This window comes from Aulonocara sp. 'chitande type north' Nkhata Bay, linkage group LG7 (assembly GCF_057382095.1).
Source record: "Aulonocara sp. 'chitande type north' Nkhata Bay isolate Kocher_YH1m ecotype deep benthic linkage group LG7, A_spYH_male_GT1.1, whole genome shotgun sequence".
Lineage (NCBI taxonomy): Eukaryota > Metazoa > Chordata > Actinopteri > Cichliformes > Cichlidae > Aulonocara > Aulonocara sp. 'chitande type north' Nkhata Bay.
Window position 1 is genome coordinate 34,958,296 of NC_141350.1, and position 18,510 is coordinate 34,976,805.

The 18,510-nt window shown below is 42.6% G+C and overlaps 1 protein-coding gene across 6 annotated transcripts in view; it reads left to right on the forward strand.

Moving 5' to 3' along the window:
* The window catches only part of LOC147325606 (putative voltage-dependent N-type calcium channel subunit alpha-1B), a 217,353-nt gene that overhangs the window by 79,783 nt on the left and 119,060 nt on the right, over positions 1 to 18,510 (forward strand). For all 6 annotated transcript variants that reach the window (XM_086300181.1, XM_086300176.1, XM_086300179.1 and 3 more), the window contains exon 5: positions 6,451 to 6,638. In XM_086300181.1, the coding sequence (XP_086156307.1) occupies positions 6,451 to 6,638 (188 nt within the window). The remainder of the gene's footprint in view (positions 1 to 6,450; positions 6,639 to 18,510) is intronic.

The window sequence follows — 18,510 nt, forward strand, 5'->3', positions numbered from 1 at the left end:
CGGCGGATCGCCCCGTGCATGGGGCTGGACGGCCAACACGTTAACGAGCTAACTGCGCTAACACACTAGCTCCCACCCATGTAATTGAGCATTGCGTGGCACATCCAACATACTGTTTTACTTTAGTCCATGACTCGCTTACCTTCAGGGTCATACGTCACATGAAAACCAAAATAATTCCAAACGCCAGATCTGAATGAGGGTGGGGGAGGTCCATGTTGCAAGGAGAGCTTAACTTCTGTCTCGCTAGCTTGCCCTGCGCTCAGTGAATCTGCGTTCAACTACTCCGCCTAGGCTGCACTGTCGAGCACAGATCGACTGAGCGCTCAACACAGACAGCATCGTCAGAAGGAAAGTTGATAAAATAAATTAAAAATTTTGTATTGTTCGATACATATGCGTACCGAACCGAAAGCACTGTATCGAACGGTTCAATATCGATACGAGTATCGTTGCCCCCCCTAATATATATATTAGGGGTGCAACGATACTCGTATATATACAGTGGGGCAAAAAAGTATTTAGTCAGCCACCGATTGTGCAAGTTCCCCCACTTAAAATGATGACAGAGGTCAGTAATTTGCACCAGAGGTACACTTCAACTGTGAGAGACAGAATGTGAAAACAAAATCCATGAATCCACATGGTAGGATTTGTAAAGAATTTATTCGTAAATCAGGGTGGAAAATAAGTATTTGGTCACCTCAAACAAGGAAAATCTCTGGCTCTCACAGACCTGTAACATCTTCTGTAAGAAGCTTTTCTGTCCCCCACTCGTTACCTGTATGAATGGCACCTGTTTGAACTCATCATCTGTATAAAAGACACCTGTCCACAGCCTCAAACAGTCAGACTCCAAACTCCGCCATGGCCAAGACCAAAGAGCTTTCGAAGGACACCAGGAAAAGTATTGTAGACCTGCACCAGACTGGGAAGAGTGAATCTACAATAGGCAAGCAGCTTGGTGTGAAAAAATCAACTGTGGGAGCAATCATCAGAAAATGGAAGACATACAAGACCACTGATAATCTCCCTTGATCTGGGGCTCCACGCAAGATCTCATCCCGTGGGGTCAAAATGATCATGAGAACGGTGAGCAAAGATCCCAGAACCACACGGGGGGACCTGGTGAATGACCTGCAGAGAGCTGGGACCAAAGTAACAAAGGTCACCATCAGTAACACACTACAACGGCAGGGAATCAAATCCCGCAGTGCCAGACGTGTTCCGCTGCTGAAGCCAGTGCATGTCCAGGCCCGTCTGAAGTTTGCCAGAGAGCACATGGATGATACAGCAGAGGATTGGGAGAATGTCATGTGGTCAGATGAAACCAAAGTAGAACTTTTTGGTATAAACTCAACTCGTCGTGTTTGGAGGAAGAAGAATACTAAGTTGCATCCCAAGAACACCATACCTACTGTGAAGCATGGGGGTGGAAACATCATGCTATGGGGCTGTTTTTCTGCCAAGGGGACAGGACGACTGATCCGTGTTAAGGACAGAATGAATGGGGCCATGTATCGTGAGATTTTGAGCCAAAACCTCCTTCCATCTGTGAGAACTTTGAAGATGAAACGAGGCTGGGTCTTCCAACATGACAATGATCCAAAACACACCGCCCGGGCAACAAAGGAGTGGCTCCGTAAGAAGCATTTGAAAGTCCTGGAGTGGCCTAGCCAGTCTCCAGACCTCAACCCCATAGAAAATCTGTGGCGGGAGTTGAAAGTCCGTGTTGCTCGGCGACAGCCCCAAAACATCACTGCTCTCGAGAAGATCTGCATGGAGGAATGGACCAAAATACCAGCTACTGTGTGTGCAAACCTGGTAAAGACCTATAGTAAACGTTTGACCTCTGTTATTGCCAACAAAGGTTATGTTACAAAGTATTGAGTTGTATTTTTGTTATTGACCAAATACTTATTTTCCACCCTGATTTATGAATAAATTCTTTACAAATCCTACCATGTGGATTCATGGATTTTTTTTTCACATTCTGTCTCTCACAGTTGAAGTGTACCTCTGGTGCAAATTACTGACCTCTGTCATCATTTTAGGTGGGGGAACTTGCACAATCGGTAGCTGACTAAATACTTTTTTGCCCCACTGTATATATATACACTCAACAAAAATATAAACGCAACACCTTTGTTACTGCTCCCATTCCCCATGGGATGGACGTAGAGACCTAAAATTCATTCCAGATACACAATATAACCATCCCTCCCAAACAGTGGTCACAAATCAGTCCAAATGTGTGGTAGTGGGCACATCTGCTATATTGAGATAATCCATCCCACCTCACAGGTGTGCCACATCAGGATGCTGATCTGACATCATGAGTAGTGCACAGGTGTACCTCAGACTGCCCACAACAAAAGGCCACCCTGGAATGTGCAGTTTTGTCTCACAGCAAAATGCCACAGATGCCACAAGCAATGAGGGAGCGTGCAATTGGCATGCTGACAGCAGGAATGTCAACCAGATCTGTCGCCCGTGCATTGAATGTTCATTTCTCAACCATAAGCCGTCTCCACAGGCGTTTCAGAGAATATGGCAGCACATCCAACCGGCCTCACAACCGCAGACCTCGTGTAACCACACCAGCCCAGGACCTCCACATCCAGCAGGTTCACCTCCAAGATCGTCTGAGACCAGCCACCCAGACAGCTGCTGGAACAATTGGTTTGCACAACCAAACAATTTCTGCCCAAACTGTCAGAAACCATCTCAGGGACGCTCAACTGCATGCCTGTCGTCCTCATCGGGGTCTTGACCTGACTCCAGCTCGTCGCCGTAACAGACTTGTGTGGGCAAATGCTCACATTCGATGGCGTCTGGCACGTTGGAGAGGTGTGCGCTTCACGGATGAATCATGGTTCACATTGTTCAGGGCAGATGGCAGCTGAGAATGTCCCAGTTCTTGCATGGCCAGCATACTCACCGGACATGTCACCCATTGAGCATGTTCGGGATGTGCTTGACCGGCGTATACGACAGCGTGTACCAGTTCCCACGAATATCCAACAACCTCGCACAGCCATTGAAGTGGAGTGGACCAACATTCCACAGGCCACAATTGACAATCTGATAGACTCCATGCGGCGATGTGTTGTACTGCATGAGGCAAATGGTGGTCACACCAGATACTGACCGGTTCTGGGTCCCCAGACCCCCAATAGCGCAAAAAAACTGCACATTCCAGGGTGGCCTTTTGTTGTGGGCAGTCTGAGGTACACCTGTGCACTACTCATGATGTCAGATCAGCATCCTGATGTGGCACACCTGTGAGGTGGGATGGATTATCTCAATATAGCAGATGTGCCCACTACCACACATTTGGACTGATTTGTGACCACTGTTTGGGAGGGATGGTTATATTGTGTATCTGGAATGAATTTTAGGTCTCTACGTCCATCCCATGGGGAATGGGAGCAGTAACAAAGGTTTTGCGTTTATATTTTTGTTGAGTGTATATATGCCATCTGACTTGTTTTAAATAATAACATGCTATTTAAGGTTATCATTTCTTATAAAACTGAAGAAGTGTAGCCAGCCAAAGAAAATGAAGACCTCAGAGGGGTCCCATATCACCTGTAAACACTGAGTCCAGCTGACACAGCACCTGTCAGTGGGAAGGAAAGGACACATTTCACTGGAGTGACACCAGGGGGATGTTGGCTTTGCAATCTGGCTCTGCAAATCATCGTTAAAACTTGGCTCGACTTGTGATCAGCCACTACGCCTCATGAAACTCTGGAAGCACAAGGCATCTGTTATACTCAGAGTATTTATTCTTTATTCTAGTTTCCATCTGCTGACATGTGTGCCAGCACATCCTTTAACCAAACTTTCTGCAGCCTGTCATGTACACCAATATTATTGTTTGTCACTTTGAGAATCCCAGAAAAGATTCCATTCCTTTGTTAGACAGCTTCCACGGCAGGTTGGAAAAAATTATTTTACAACATTCATTTCAGATATATAAAATATATAGAGCTCACCAAGTTCAAATTTACAATCCGAGATGGCAGCAGTGCATGTAGTAAAACTCTAAAATATATAATCTGTGCTGCTGAGTCGTTAAACAAGCCACACATAGAATACTGATGAGATTCTTCCCATGAACATGCTGTGGTGGTGTTTTCAAGCGCAACAAAAGTAGGCATTATGCTGTAATGCTAGCGATGCATGAAAGTTTCTACTTCACAAAGGAGCAAAACAAATTTTGTTTATCCGAGCTTTTCCAGCTTACCACTGGAAAGCACTGAACTCAGGAGTGACGTTACTCCCAGCTCTGACATCCAAGGGAAACTGAATGCAGAATACGACTAAATCATGCTTATCCAGCAGGATGGTTTACAGTGTTCTGGCAGCTGATGCAATTACAGAGATGGTGTAGATTCAGAGCTTCAAGTGAAAGCACACAAATTGCAGTTTGCTTGATTTGATGATATCTGAATTCTTTCCATACAAAACATAAACAGTTCAAGTGCATTGAAGTACTTTATTTGTTGTTGTTTTTTACTGCTCTGCGTATCAATTATTTCTGTTTATATCCACAATAAAACAGTTGTTATTGAGTTGTGTTTCTTTTAGTGATCATGCAATGCACATTTTCTTGATGAATCTCCTGACACCATCATCTAAGTTTCTCTGGCTTTGGCCAGGCGCTGGTGGTGATGCAAAGAAAAGATTAGAAAATGAAATAAAAGTCCGTAAAACATCATTCTTATATTTCATTACAGCTATTTTCACTCATTTCTCAACATCAATCAGCAAAGGTGGTGTTTAACCTGACTTCTCCCTACCATAAACTCTGTGTGACGGTGCAGCTCATTGTTCAGTGCATTCACTGCTGCACCCATCATATGTGCTGCCTCCTCTTTGCTCCATCCAAGCAGCCTTATTATATAAACAACATGCTATATTTCTAATAGTGCCAATGTGTCTGAAGCCTTTTCCTGTTGCGTGCTACATGTTAGAAAGGACATCAATGGAAAATATCCTGACCTGACTTACAAGAAAGGATGTCCCAAGTTCATCTGTGCCATCTTCTTTTCTGTTAAGTTAAAGAAGATACAAGAAATCTATTTTACAGATGTAGGTCGAGCTATGGTGTCATCAGTATAGATGAGGAGCTAAAAGATTTGCTGCTAGTTAAGTGCCTCAGCTGCAATGATAGCGTCATTCTTTTAAAGTGAGCCAAGCCAGAGAGCCAAGCTTGTAATTCCCAAGATGATTGTTGGACTGACCTTCACCTGTGGACCCGAGCTTTGTGCAGTGATTGAAAGCATGAGGCTGCAGCTTGACTCAGAGTTACAGGTTACTAGGTCAGTGGTCCTCACCTGAGAAAACCAGTGAATGTGGGTTGGAGCAGATTGTCAAGGGGGCCAGAGGCCTGTACCAGAACTGCACTCAAGTGCGGAGGCAGAATAGTTGAACTAAAGAAGTTTTATTTACAACAACACAGGGAAAACAAGGAGAGACAAACCAGGGACCTTAGCATGGCGTTATACACAATATAATGGTTAGTGGGTGGACACTAGTGTGGTGGCGAAACAAAAACCTAGAAACTTGACTTCATACACAATTCATTACAAGGCAGAGAATCCTAGTGTGGCAGCCCGAGGTACATTACATAAGCAGTGACTGGTGGCGTGGTGCTCACGGTGCACACTAAAGGGAGAGAGAGAGAAATGGTGTTAGTGGGTGCATGGGTTGGGCCAGAGATTATAGTGAATACTGAAATGGACTGCCTTACTTGGGTAGGAGGAGGCTGAGGCAGAGGTCCGAGTGGGTGGCAGAGGAGTGTTTAGGAGGTCTGACCTGAGTTTCCTAGGCCCCTGCGTGGGGTGGTGAAGGCAGGCAGGTAGTGCGGTTGGTGATACTGGAGTGTGACTGAGAATACTGAGAGGGTTTGTGTCCAGAATCCAAAAGGTGAACCTTAGTGGTGGTGTTGTGCCATAGCAGGCTGGCAGAGCAGGAGACCCGCCGACAAGGTAAGCAAACAAGGAACTTGGCTCTTGAGCTAGAGGCTGTTACCAACTTAGGTGGGTTGGTGAACTGGCCTAAATACCCTCCCTTGATTGCCCAGAATGAACTCCAGGTGTGCTGCTGGGGTGAGTGGATGGTAGGCCCGCAGCAAGGTGGGTACAGGAGGCAGGGATCCACACAGGCCACACCCAGCTGCTCACGCAGACTATGACACAGATGTGACTAATGGACCTGTGGTGTATTTTTCTTTGTAAGTGTTGTAGCCATGAACGATGACTGATTAGGAGTAGATGGTTGGACTTTTTGGAAGAATGTGAAACATTTTGGAAACATTGGGATAACACTGGTTGGTTACGCACACAAGTGCAGGAACAAGCCTATGCTGTATATGTCTAGTAGATTTAAACAGGCTGGCAGAATCATTTTCCTTTCTCTCTGTATCTCTCTTTTGGTCAGATGAGAGAACAGCTGACTGGCCTTGTGGTAATGAGCCCCCAGCGAGGACCTGTCCCAGTGGGAGCGAGTGTAAAGTGTACTGGACCGGACCCAACTTTGGTATTACCAACTTCGACAACATCCTTTTCGCAGTGCTTACAGTCTTCCAGTGCATTACCATGGAGGGCTGGGTGGACATCCTTTACAGCGTGAGTCTATCCACACTAAAACTTTGAACATCCACTTATTTGTTATATTATCCACAGAGATGTTATTTTTCCTCATTCTTCATCAACTTTTCCAGTTTTATTATCTCCATATTTTTATCTCTCTTTTTTGATAATGATATCAGGACATGTATTTTGCTGATCTGAAGAGCATGAACCCTTGTTCTAATTCTATGCACTGATCACAATAGTTTTATACTGTAGATACTTGTGGCTTGACTTCATTTCTTGTTCTATTTTTGCATTGAGATAAACCATGAAAGTGCATGAATCTCATGACCTTTCCTCTAGCACTTCCCTCAGTGCAACCTTTACAGTGTTGGCCTACCACTGGAGGTTAAGGTTAGACGAGCAGAATCATGCTGTTTTTAGCTTGTTTACCTGGCAGAACTTTAAATTTTCTGAAAAAAAAATTGTGCTTTGGGTCTGTGTGACCTGTTTCCTCCACACTCACATGGAGCACACATTGACACCTGGAACCACGAAGGTATTTCACATTGATTCATTCATAAAACTTGCAGACTTTGGACTACTTCATCTTTGACCATGCCTTTTTGTATGCATACTGTAAAACAATTGCTCAAATGTTGAACAAGTAAACAGGGGTCCGCTTCAGTGTGTCAGTGTCAGTCTAGGTTTCTGTTTGTATGGTAGTGTCACTGTTCAGTGTTAGTGTCCCTGTGCATTCACATCCACAGAATACGAGTCAGTCTGTTTCTTTTAAACGGAAACAGGAAAAAAGTCTTACGCTTCAACGCTTCATAAAAAAGACCAGCCCCCAAACAAATTAGAAGTTAAATGACCATAAATGAAATGAGAGAAGAGCTTAAAGAAGAATGTTGTCCACTCACTGGTGTTTATCTCCGATTGGTTATGATAAAGCAATCAGCAGTAACAAGTAAGTACGTAATGGAAAAATACATAAAAATTATCAGTCGTGTTGAAGAGATTGTTCAACCCAAAGAGAGACAGAGAACCAGAGTGCACTTGAGTGGAGTCAGAAAGTCACTTAAATTAAAAGATGCAAAGCGCTGCACACTGATGGCAGGAAAAAAATGTCTCAAAATGAGAAAAGAGTAAGCGAGAGAAAACGTGAGATATCCAACAACAATCTGACAAAGGTTGAGACAGACTAAAAGCAAACACACATGGAGGGAAGGACAGTAAGGAGTCTGTAAACTAAATCAGGCAGTAATGAGAGCAGAAAACTGGAAGGGAAAAGCCAGACAGAGGGAAACACAAGCAGGCACAATAAAAAGAAAAAAACACTTAGCAAAACAAGAGCTGGATATACAAATAAAAAATAACAAACACTAAGGATAATTACATGGATAATATAAATCTGTGAATCATGTTATTCGAGATGCTCTTTCTTCTTATGACGTTTTCAGTCCTGCTAAGGGAACACGAGGCACTCCCAGGTCAGACAAGATATATAATCTCACCAGCGAGTTCTGGGTCTATACTGCGGGGCCTCCTCCCTTTGGGCATGCCCACAAAGGGAGACATCCCGATCATATACCCAAACCACCTCAGCTGGCTTTTCAGTGGGAAGGAGTGAGTCTAGTTTGAGCTCCCTCAGGATGTCTAGGAGTACGTGATGTGAAATAGAGTAGTGGCACTAACATTGCAGTATACGACAAATGAAAGACATAAAAATCAGAGAGGAAGCTTTTTAAATTACAGGCTGTGGTCTGCAAAGCAAGTAGAAAAATGTGATATTTTTATTGGAATACCAGTTAAAGCATAAAGATGTGATCAATTGTGGCTGGAAGGAAAGGGAAAGATAAGCAATTTGGTTGGCATATTGAAAATTAAAGACTCACCCAAGATTCATTATGCACATTCACAAACATCACAGAAGAAACAACAACACTGGCTGTTTTTTCCAAAAGAAAGCGGCTGTAAATTTACTCTGTGGTTTTATTTTAGGGCATGAAGATGCCTCTTTCTCCCAGAGCCTTCTTAATTCTGTCAAACATAAATCTTAGATTTATTTTCTGTTTGTTTGTTGTGATGCAAAGACACATTTTCCACAGCTGGAGCCACCAGAGCACATTAAAGGATGAGAGGAAACATAAGAAAAGAGGGAGCCTAAATGTCACGTAACATTCTGTGCTTGGACTCAAAACAGAGATTTCTTGTGTCTTAGACAACTGGGTCACTGGGTTAAACCCCTCCAGCCTTTTAAGTTTCTAGTACTTTTCGTTTCTATCATAGACCCAGACAGTTTTGTTATCTAAACTCCAGCACCTCTTTTTTTTTTCAGTGCAGACAAAAGCGTGATAGTGCCTTGTGAAAACACACGATGCTAGAATTCAAGAGAAAAGATTCCCTAAAGGATGCGGGCTGTTCAGCCAAGCAGAATTAGGAAATAGCAACATGTCTGGGCCGATGTGGCAATGTCCATTTTTATCCAGAGCTTCTTGTTTTTTATTATTTTAACCCAATTAAAAACTGTAAACCAAAGTATCATTTATTGCAGTAGTAGTACTTACCAAATGTTGGGGATTTAGATGATTAAAGTTGCAGCTGCATGTCTTTAACTAAAGAGACATTCAGCTGCCCTGTATTGTGGTTTAATTCACAGTTCAAATTTCTTTGCATCTTAGTAATTAGCAGGGACATTATGGTTTGGTTTGGTTAGGTTATTTAAAGGTTTTTGAGCAGAATTACACACGGTAATGTACAGATTTGCATTAAAAAAAATTACCAGACAAAATGACCTCCAAATCTGAGGCCATGGTTCTCAGCCGGAAAAGGGTGGAGTGCCCACTCCGGGTCAGGGATGAGTTCCTGCCCCAAGTGGAGGAGTTCAAGTATCTCGGGGTCTTGTTCGCGAGTGATGGGAGAAGGGAGCCGGAGATCAACAGACGGTCCGTCACGGTGAAGAGAGAGCTGAGTGTAAAAGCGAAGCTCTCAATTTACCGGTCGATCTACGTCCCTCCCTCACCTATGGCCACGAGCTGTGGGTAGTGACCGTAAGAACGAGATCGCGGATACAAGCGGCGGAAATGAGCTTCCTCCGAAGGGTGGCTGGCCTCTCCCTTAGAGATAGGGTGAGAAGTTCAGCCATCCAGGAGGGGCTCAGAGTAGAGCCGCTGCTGCTCCACATCGAAAGGAACCAGCTGAGGTGGTTTGGGCATCTGACAAGGATGCCTCCTGGGCGCCTCCTGGGCGCGGTGTTCCAGGCATGTCCCACCGGGAGGAGGCCCCAGGGCAGACCCAGGACACGCTGGAGAGATTATATATCTTGGTTGGCCTGGGAACGCCTTGGTGTTCCCCCGGATAAGCTGGAGGAGGTGGCTGGGGAGAGGGAGGTCTGGGCTTCTCTGCTTAGGCTGCTGGCCCCGTTACCTGGCCCCGGATAAAGCGGATGAAGATGGATGGATGGAAATCACCAGACATTAGGCGTGCCACAAATTAAAAGTAATTAGCTGAACTGCAGAAGGATTCTATATCATTAAAGATACAAAAAAGCAGGACATTATGTATCATTTTCATGCAAACCAAACTGAAACTGGAAAAATTAGGAGATCGTGTTCTCCAAAAGTATCACAAACTAATCTGGATGCACAGAGACTCATGTCAGACTGCTCATGTTAGATATTGTCTAATTTTTGTTTCCATGAATATTTCCCAGTTACATGCAAGCCTGTCTTAAAAGCATTTTTCATTTCCCGCTGCATTCTTCCTTGTTACTCCTTTAAACCCCCACTGTGATGTTTTCATTGCCTTCATTTCAAAGGCGGAGAATCTGTCTGCAAAACTGCCACAAATACTGTGACCTCACTAAATCAGAGGGAATACATAATCGCCTTGGTGCTGTTGGTGTGATCCTCCTTTAAATGCATATGCAATGATTAGACAGCTGCACCTTGCAAACGCTTGAACGGGTGACAAAGTGCGACTCCAGCCTGGTGAATGGCTCATACAATATGCATCTGAAAAACATAAGTGCATTTGCCCTAATTATGGGTGATTAATGATGAATTCATCCATTTATTTGCTCAATAAATAAATACAGCTAAATTCTGTTAATTCTGTTTCTTTTTCCTGTTTTCCTCTGTTAATCATCCCTTGCTCTCCCTGTGTTTACATCCTTCTTTCAATTCCCCCAAACACGTCTCCTTTGCTTTTCCCTGCCTTATTTCTTTCTCTTTTCCCATGCATTCTCTTCTCCCACAAGAAAGCAGCTAACTGGTACTACAGTGGGAGCCACTTACAGAGCCATCTTTCCTTCTTTTCTTCTTCTCGCTCTTCCTCAATTCACTTCAAACATCTCCTGTTGCTTTTCTGGCTCATTATCCTAAGCATTGCAGCCATGCACCGCTGTGATCCAAGAATGCCTTTCCTCTCAGTCAGAACGTTTTCTTTGCATTTTCAGCCTTTTACATTTCGTTCTGCTCAAAGTCATCCCTTTTTGATACACCAGTTATTTTTACTCTGACCAGTTTGTTTTGGCTTTTATCGCTGTATTTCTTGCCCACGTCTCCAACAAGAAAATTGTGTCCATGCACAAATGCAGAATGTGCATATACCTTCATTTCATCGTCTTTATGCCTGGTCCTTTTTTTTTTCTCTGCCATTGTGGAAATGTTTGTATGTGCATGAGCCTGATTTCTGCTCCCATATTTATTGATGAGTAACTGTAGACACTCCTATATCACTTAGTGTGAAACTGAGTCACTTATTGAGATGTGGAGAAAAGGCAATGTGCTGAAGAAATTGTGTTAGAGGCTATCAACTCTGTAATTTCAAAGCAAAGTCAACTGTAAAGGTAAAAACTAACAACACTTATACTCATCTGGCCAACCTCAGATACCTCGAATAAATAAAAAAATAAACCTGATAAAATTTGGTGCATACTACAAATGTCTTCACACACTTCTGTGTGCGATGGAAATTGTTATGACAAGAAATGCAAGCTCTTAGAAGTTAGAATTTACAAAAAAACTGCCGCCCCTTATTTTTTCCACACTTCATCAGTCTTTTCTACTTATTTTTCTTTTGGGGTAGCCAATCATCTGGCTCTCTCTCACCTTATTCCTAGCATCCTCCTCTGTCACACCAACCCTCTGCATGTCCTCCTTCACTGCATCTGTGAATGGTCTCTGTGGTCTTTCTCTCAACATCCTCTGTGTGATGTACAGGGAGTGCAGAATTATTAGGAAAATGAGTATTTTGTCCACATCATCCTCTTCATGCATGTTGTCTTACTCCAAGCTGTATAGGCTCGAAAGCCTACTACCAATTAAGCATATTAGGTGATGTGCATCTCTGTAATGAGAAGGGGTGTGGTCTAATGACATCAACACCCTATATCAGGTGTGCATAATTATTAGGCAACGTCCTTTCCTTTGGCAAAATGGGTCAAAAGAAGGACTTGACAGGCTCAGAAAAGTCAAAAATAGTGAGATATCTTGCAGAGGGATGCAGCAGTCTCAAAATTGCAAAGCTTCTGAAGCGTGATCATCGAACAATCAAGCGTTTCATTCAAAATAGTCAACAGGGTCGCAAGAAGCGTGTGGAAAAACCAAGGCGCAAAATAACTGCCCATGAACTGAGAAAAGTCAAGCGTGCAGCTGCCAAGATGCCACTTGCCACCAGTTTGGCCATATTTCAGAGCTGCAACATCACTGGAGTGCCCAAAAGCACAAGGTGTGCAATACTCAGAGACATGGCCAAGGTAAGAAAGGCTGAAAGACGACCACCACTGAACAAGACACACAAGCTGAAACGTCAAGACTGGGCCAAGAAATATCTCAAGACTGATTTTTCTAAGGTTTCATGGACTGATGAAATGAGAGTGAGTCTTGATGGGCCAGATGGATGGGCCCGTGGCTGGATTGGTAAAGGGCAGAGGGCTCCAGTCCGACTCAGACGCCAGCAAGGTGGAGGTGGAGTACTGCTTTGGGCTGGTATCATCAAAGATGAGCTTGTGGGGCCTTTTCGGGTTGAGGATGGAGTCAAGCTCAACTCCCAGTCCTACTGCCAGTTTCTGGAAGACACCTTCTTCAAGCAGTGGTACAGGAAGAAGTCTGCATCCTTCAAGAAAAACATGATTTTCATGCAGGACAATGCTCCATCACACGCGTCCAAGTACTCCACAGCGTGGCTGGCAAGAAAGGGTATAAAAGAAGAAAAACTAATGACATGGCCACCTTGTTCACCTGATCTGAACCCCATTGAGAACCTGTGGTCCATCATCAAATGTGAGATTTACAAGGAGGGAAAACAGTACACCTCTCTGAACAGTGTCTGGGAGGCTGTGGTTGCTGCTGCACGCAATGTTGATGGTGAACAGATCAAAACACTGACAGGATCCATGGATGGCAGGCTTTTGAGTGTCCTTGCAAAGAAAGGTGGCTATATTGGTCGCTGATTTGTTTTTGTTTTGTTTTTGAATGTCAGAAATGTATATTTGTGAATGTGGAGATGTTATATTGGTTTCACTGGTAAAAATAAATGTTTGAAATGGGTATATATTTGTTTTTTGTTAAGTTGCCTAATAATTATGCACAGTAATAGTCACCTGCACACACAGATATCCCCCTAAAATAGCTAAAACTAAAAACTACTTCCAAAAACATTCAGCTTTGATATTAATGAGTTTTTTGGGTTCATTGAGAACATGGTTGTTGTTCAATAATAAAATTATTCCTCAAAAATACAACTTGCCTAATAATTCTGCACTCCCTGTACACACTATCCCTTCTCCTTAAAACCTTAACATCTTAATCTCTGCCACCTCCAGCTCTGCCCCCTGTCTTTTTGTCAGTGTCACCATCTTCAAACCATACATCACAGCAGGTTTCACTGCTGTCTTGTAAACTTTCCTTTTCACTCTTGCTACTTCTGTCACAAATCACCCCACTCTTCTCCATCCCTGCCTGCCCTCGCTCCTTTAACTGACTTGTGCACTATTCATTGCTTTGGATGGTTGATCTAAGGTATTTCAACTCCAGTCTTCACTTGCTCTCATAAAAACACATTTTCAGACACATGTGAACTCATAATTGTCCCACAAATCATCTTGGAAAAGAAAATGGACCCCACACAAAAAGTTATGACATAACACTGTTTACCATCAGCTGCTCAGTTGAGATCTGTGCACTTACATCCAATAATTGGTTGGCCAAACCATTCTTCTTCTCTCTTCATACCTGTGTATCTAAAGTCTGCAGACTGCACACCAAGACCAAACAGCTATTCTGTCCATAGTGCTCCATTAACCTCCAGTAGCTGTGTGCCTGCACAAAATCCGCCTTTGCATTCAGGAGACAGAACACCTCTCGTAGTGTTGTGTTTTTCCACAATCAGTTATGTAGTTTCACATTTGGATGTCTAATTTTTACAAATATTTTATTCCATGATTTAATTTTGAATATTTTGAGAACCTTGCCAGACATGCCATTTCCTGCACACATCAGGGATGTCAATGATTAGAGATCATGTAAGCATATGATTAAGGGAGGCTGGCTAGTTTTTAAAGTACTTTGGCTCATCTAATTGCTGTTTTGGGGTTTTATTTCACCACTCATATGCAGTATTGGGCTCAGTGGACAGTGTTTGTGTTCCTGGGTCATTGACCCAGTGATTTCAGTTTGTTCATGTTCAGTTTATTTTGCCACATCAATGTTGTTCTCACTTCCTGTTTTTCCCGTATCAGCTCGTCTCTCATGTCGTTAGCCAGATTATGTTCAGCTGTGTACTCACCGGTCTCTCATTATCATCCACATCAGTCTGTGTGTTTAAGTCCTCAGTTTCCTCCAGTTCTTTGTCGTGTCATTGATGTTGATGTTGTCTACGCCATACGTGTTTCCAGTCCAGCCAGCCAGTTCTATCTTTTCAGTTCAGCCAGCTATCTCCGTTCAGTCAGCCCTCCGTTTCATGTCCTGTTTCATCCGCTCATCATAATAAATTCCCAGTCTTCACCTACCTGCGAGTCCTGCGTTTGGCTTCTTTCTTCCTCGCCACGACACAAAACCTGACAGTTTGATTTGCTATCTTTGAAAGACTTTACTTTTTTCTTTTTACATCTTTCTCTTTAGCCATAAAAATACTATATTAGTATTGGTTTAATATTCAAAATGTGTTGGAAAGTTATACTGAGGTTAAGTTAAATAAATTTCCCTCTAAAAAGTTTTTTAAACTAAGAAAATATTGCATGTCCTTTTGTCACATAATATAAAGAGTTGAGATTAGAATACTGTCTATAATGCTATTTAGCTGTTATACTGCGGTACTCATACTTTGATCTTTTTAGTGGTTTGTTATTTCTAGTATTGAGTATTACGTTTCTAAGGTTTTAAAATCTAAAACCAAATTCCTCCTAAACAGGTTTTTAATTTGCATGTGCTGTTGTGGCTATATTTTCTGTTTTCATGAGGTTGCAGTGGACGCATACAGTATATAGATTCCCCTTTTGTACCTTGTGATTTTATAGTAGCTCAGTGCTTATATTACTTTCTTTAAAGTCATCATCATTTTCAGTATGCATGTAACGGTATGAAATGAGCTCTGTTTCTACAGCAGTTTGATAAAGTGAACAGTATAATACCAATAGCTTTCAAATTCTAAGATGTAAGGCATAGCCACAAGGTGACAGTAACCTTATAAATCCACATGCTGCTCATTTATCAGATTGCTTGTAGGAATTCTGGGTTACTTTTATTTCTTTAGGTTAAATATTTCAGAGGCAGTTGACATACTGTATGTGTCTGGGTGATTATTGTAGGTTACACAGTGCAAAACTTTTCACATTTGCAATTCAAACAGTCACCATTTTTCTGTGGTTATATTTCGTGAATGCAGCTTTGTAGCTATGTACAGTCCCGATCAAAAGTTTAAGACCTCTTGAAAAATGGCAACAAATCATATTTTGCATGGTTGGATCTTAGCAAGGTTCCAAGCAGAGCTTCAACATGCAATAAAAAGACATGAGAGTGAGACAAAACATTTTTTGAGCATGCAGTTTAATGAACTCAACGCTTAAACTGAGACAGCCCATATGGAAAAGATATATATAAATCTTATAAAGTTTGTATCTGTCTTGTGTGAAACTTGTATGAAAAGCATATAAGAGTGAAAACAGATATAAGATCCCTTGAAAAATTATATAATGAAACTTGTATGTTTTGGATACTTACTAAAACAATGTATGAAAGTAATGAGAAAGTGGCCACTTTCATGAGTAATCACATATAAGTTTTTACCATTTCTTTTCCATATGGGAGGCTGTTTTACAGCTGATCAATAGTTTAGGACCACATCCCTTTAAAAGGCCAAATCTGTGCATTGTCATTTTCTGTCAGATAGTTACACTGACGTATTGATAGCAAAGGCAAAAAAAAAATGTGTGGTCGGTTGTTGAACTGCATAAGCAGGGTCTCTCACAGTGCGCCATCACTGCTGAGGTCGGACGCAGTAAGAAAGTCATTTGGGACTTCTTAAATGATCCTGAGGCTTATGGAACAAAAAAGTGAAGTGGAAGACCCCCAAAAATTTCACCAGCACTGAGCCGGAGGATCCAGTTGGCTGTCCATCATGACACTGGGTGGTCCTTACATTACTGGTGCAGACTGCAGCCCCATAACCATCAGACGGCATCTGAGACTGAAGGGCTTCAAAAACAAAAAACATCTTCAAAGGCCTCGTCTCCTTGAACGCCACAGAACTGGGTGTTTGGACGTTGCTAGAGAGCACCAAACATGGGACATTGAAAGGTGGAAGAAAGTTTTATTCTCAGATGAGAAAATATGTAATCTTGATGGTTCTGATGGTTTCCAACGTTACTGGCATGACAAGCTGATCCCACCTGAGATGTTTTCTACACACCATAGTGTGTGGGCACCATAAAGGTCTGGAGAGCTTTTCCCTTCGGTGGAACAATGGAGCTTCAGGAGGTGCAGGGGCTTCAAACAGCCGCTGGCTATGTCCAGATGCTTCAGAGAGCATCCCTCATGACTGAGGGCCCTCGTCTGTGTGGTAACGACTGGGTTTTTCAAAAGGACAACGCTGGACTTCTTCCAGGAGAATAACATCACTCTTTCGGACCATCCTGTGTGTTTCCCTGATCTAAATCCAATTGAGAACCTTTGGGGATGGAAGGCAAGGGAAGTTTACAACTTTTGTCCTATTTATCCCCATTAAAGTGTCCATGCAATAAACTGATGATGGCTTATGTTTTCCATGCAGTCTTTGTGACAGTGTAACATGTTACACTGTCACATATAAGGGAATAAAAAATTGACCTCTCACTGCAAAAAAACAAAGAAAGTCTCAGGACTCTAAAAATGGGGGATCAATTGCAGAATAAAGTAAGCTGGCAATTTAAATGTGGTTTATCAAAAATAAATAAACCAACAGAAAAACAGAAGGCATTTAAAGACGGTGTGGCAGGTTGTCAGGCAAACAAAACCAGATGGTAGGGTAAAGGTTGTGGCAAAAACAAGTAATCTAAGCAAAGAGACAGAAAAACAAGGCTGGAGAGTTTTATGGAAACACACAAAAAACAATCTGGAAGGGACCTGAAAGTTCTAAAGCGTAATATTCATTTAAGGTGTACTCATGCAAGGTAATCCAACTGTGCCCAAACATATTTGCCGTCGCCTGGCCTGTTTGAAGGGGTGGGTATGGGTGTGGTTCAGTTAGGCCTCAGTCACACTGGCGTAGAGACTAGTTCGTGACGCTCTGACAACCTCTGTTCAATGGGGAAAAAATGTGTAATCCCTGATGGACTGGCAAGTGGTTACTGGAGGTCAAGGGCCAAAAAAGTCACAAAGATACAACTGCATGGTAGACCCTTCAAACACCTGCCAAGTGCTCTCCAAGCAGCTGTGTAACTTTGAGGGCTGTGGCACAAACTGGAAACTGAGACGATTCACTTCAAAGTCAAATGTGCATCACAGCTAAAACCAAAAGTATTTCAACTTTTACTTTGTACCCAGTCTGCATTGCACTCTTTGCAGTTTCACAACAGCTTAGGGAATAGTTAACAAGTTGCAGACACATCACTGTCTTCCATACAAACTACAAAATCAACAGATTTCCCATGCAATAGCCTCTATACGACCAATTTCACCTAACAGCAAGCAACTTCCTGCAACTCCTCACCAACCAGTAGTGAAATAAACGTTTTTTTTGTTGAACCAAAGGAATTATGGTGGGAGATAATTCTTAACGCTTTATTCACTCATAGCTAATATATTTACTTAGTCAGTTGAAGTCATTGACATTTCTAACTACAAACATTCATGGTGAAGGACCAGATGTAGTTCGTTTCAAAAGAAGCTTTTCCATAATAAACTTCCCTTGTGGGATATATTGAACTTAAAGTTATGTGAAATTCACTTTAGTGAAATCTAAATGAAAATGAATTTATTCTCTTTGGTAAATAACAATAATTCAAAAAGATCTGTCTTGAATTTTTCTGAGATTCCAACTATGACTAAACAGTATATGAGTCTGGGGGAGCTGTTTCCCCAAGTTCTCCTGGAGTAGATTACGTTATGAATTACACCTAATCCACACATATTAGAATGGTAAATGGCCTGTATTTATATAGCGCTTTACTAGTCCCTAAGGACCCCAAAGCGCTTTACATATCCAGTCATCCACACATTCACACACTGGTGATGGCAAGCTACATTGTAGCCACAGCCACCCTGGGGCGCACTGACAGAGGCGAGGCTGCCGGACACTGGCGCCACCGGGCCCTCTGACCACCACCAGTAGGCAACGGGTGAAATGTCTTGCCCAAGGACACAACGACCGAGACTGTCCAAGGCGGGGCTCGAACCGGCAACCTTCTGATTACAAGGCAAACTCCCAACTCTTGAGCCACGATCGC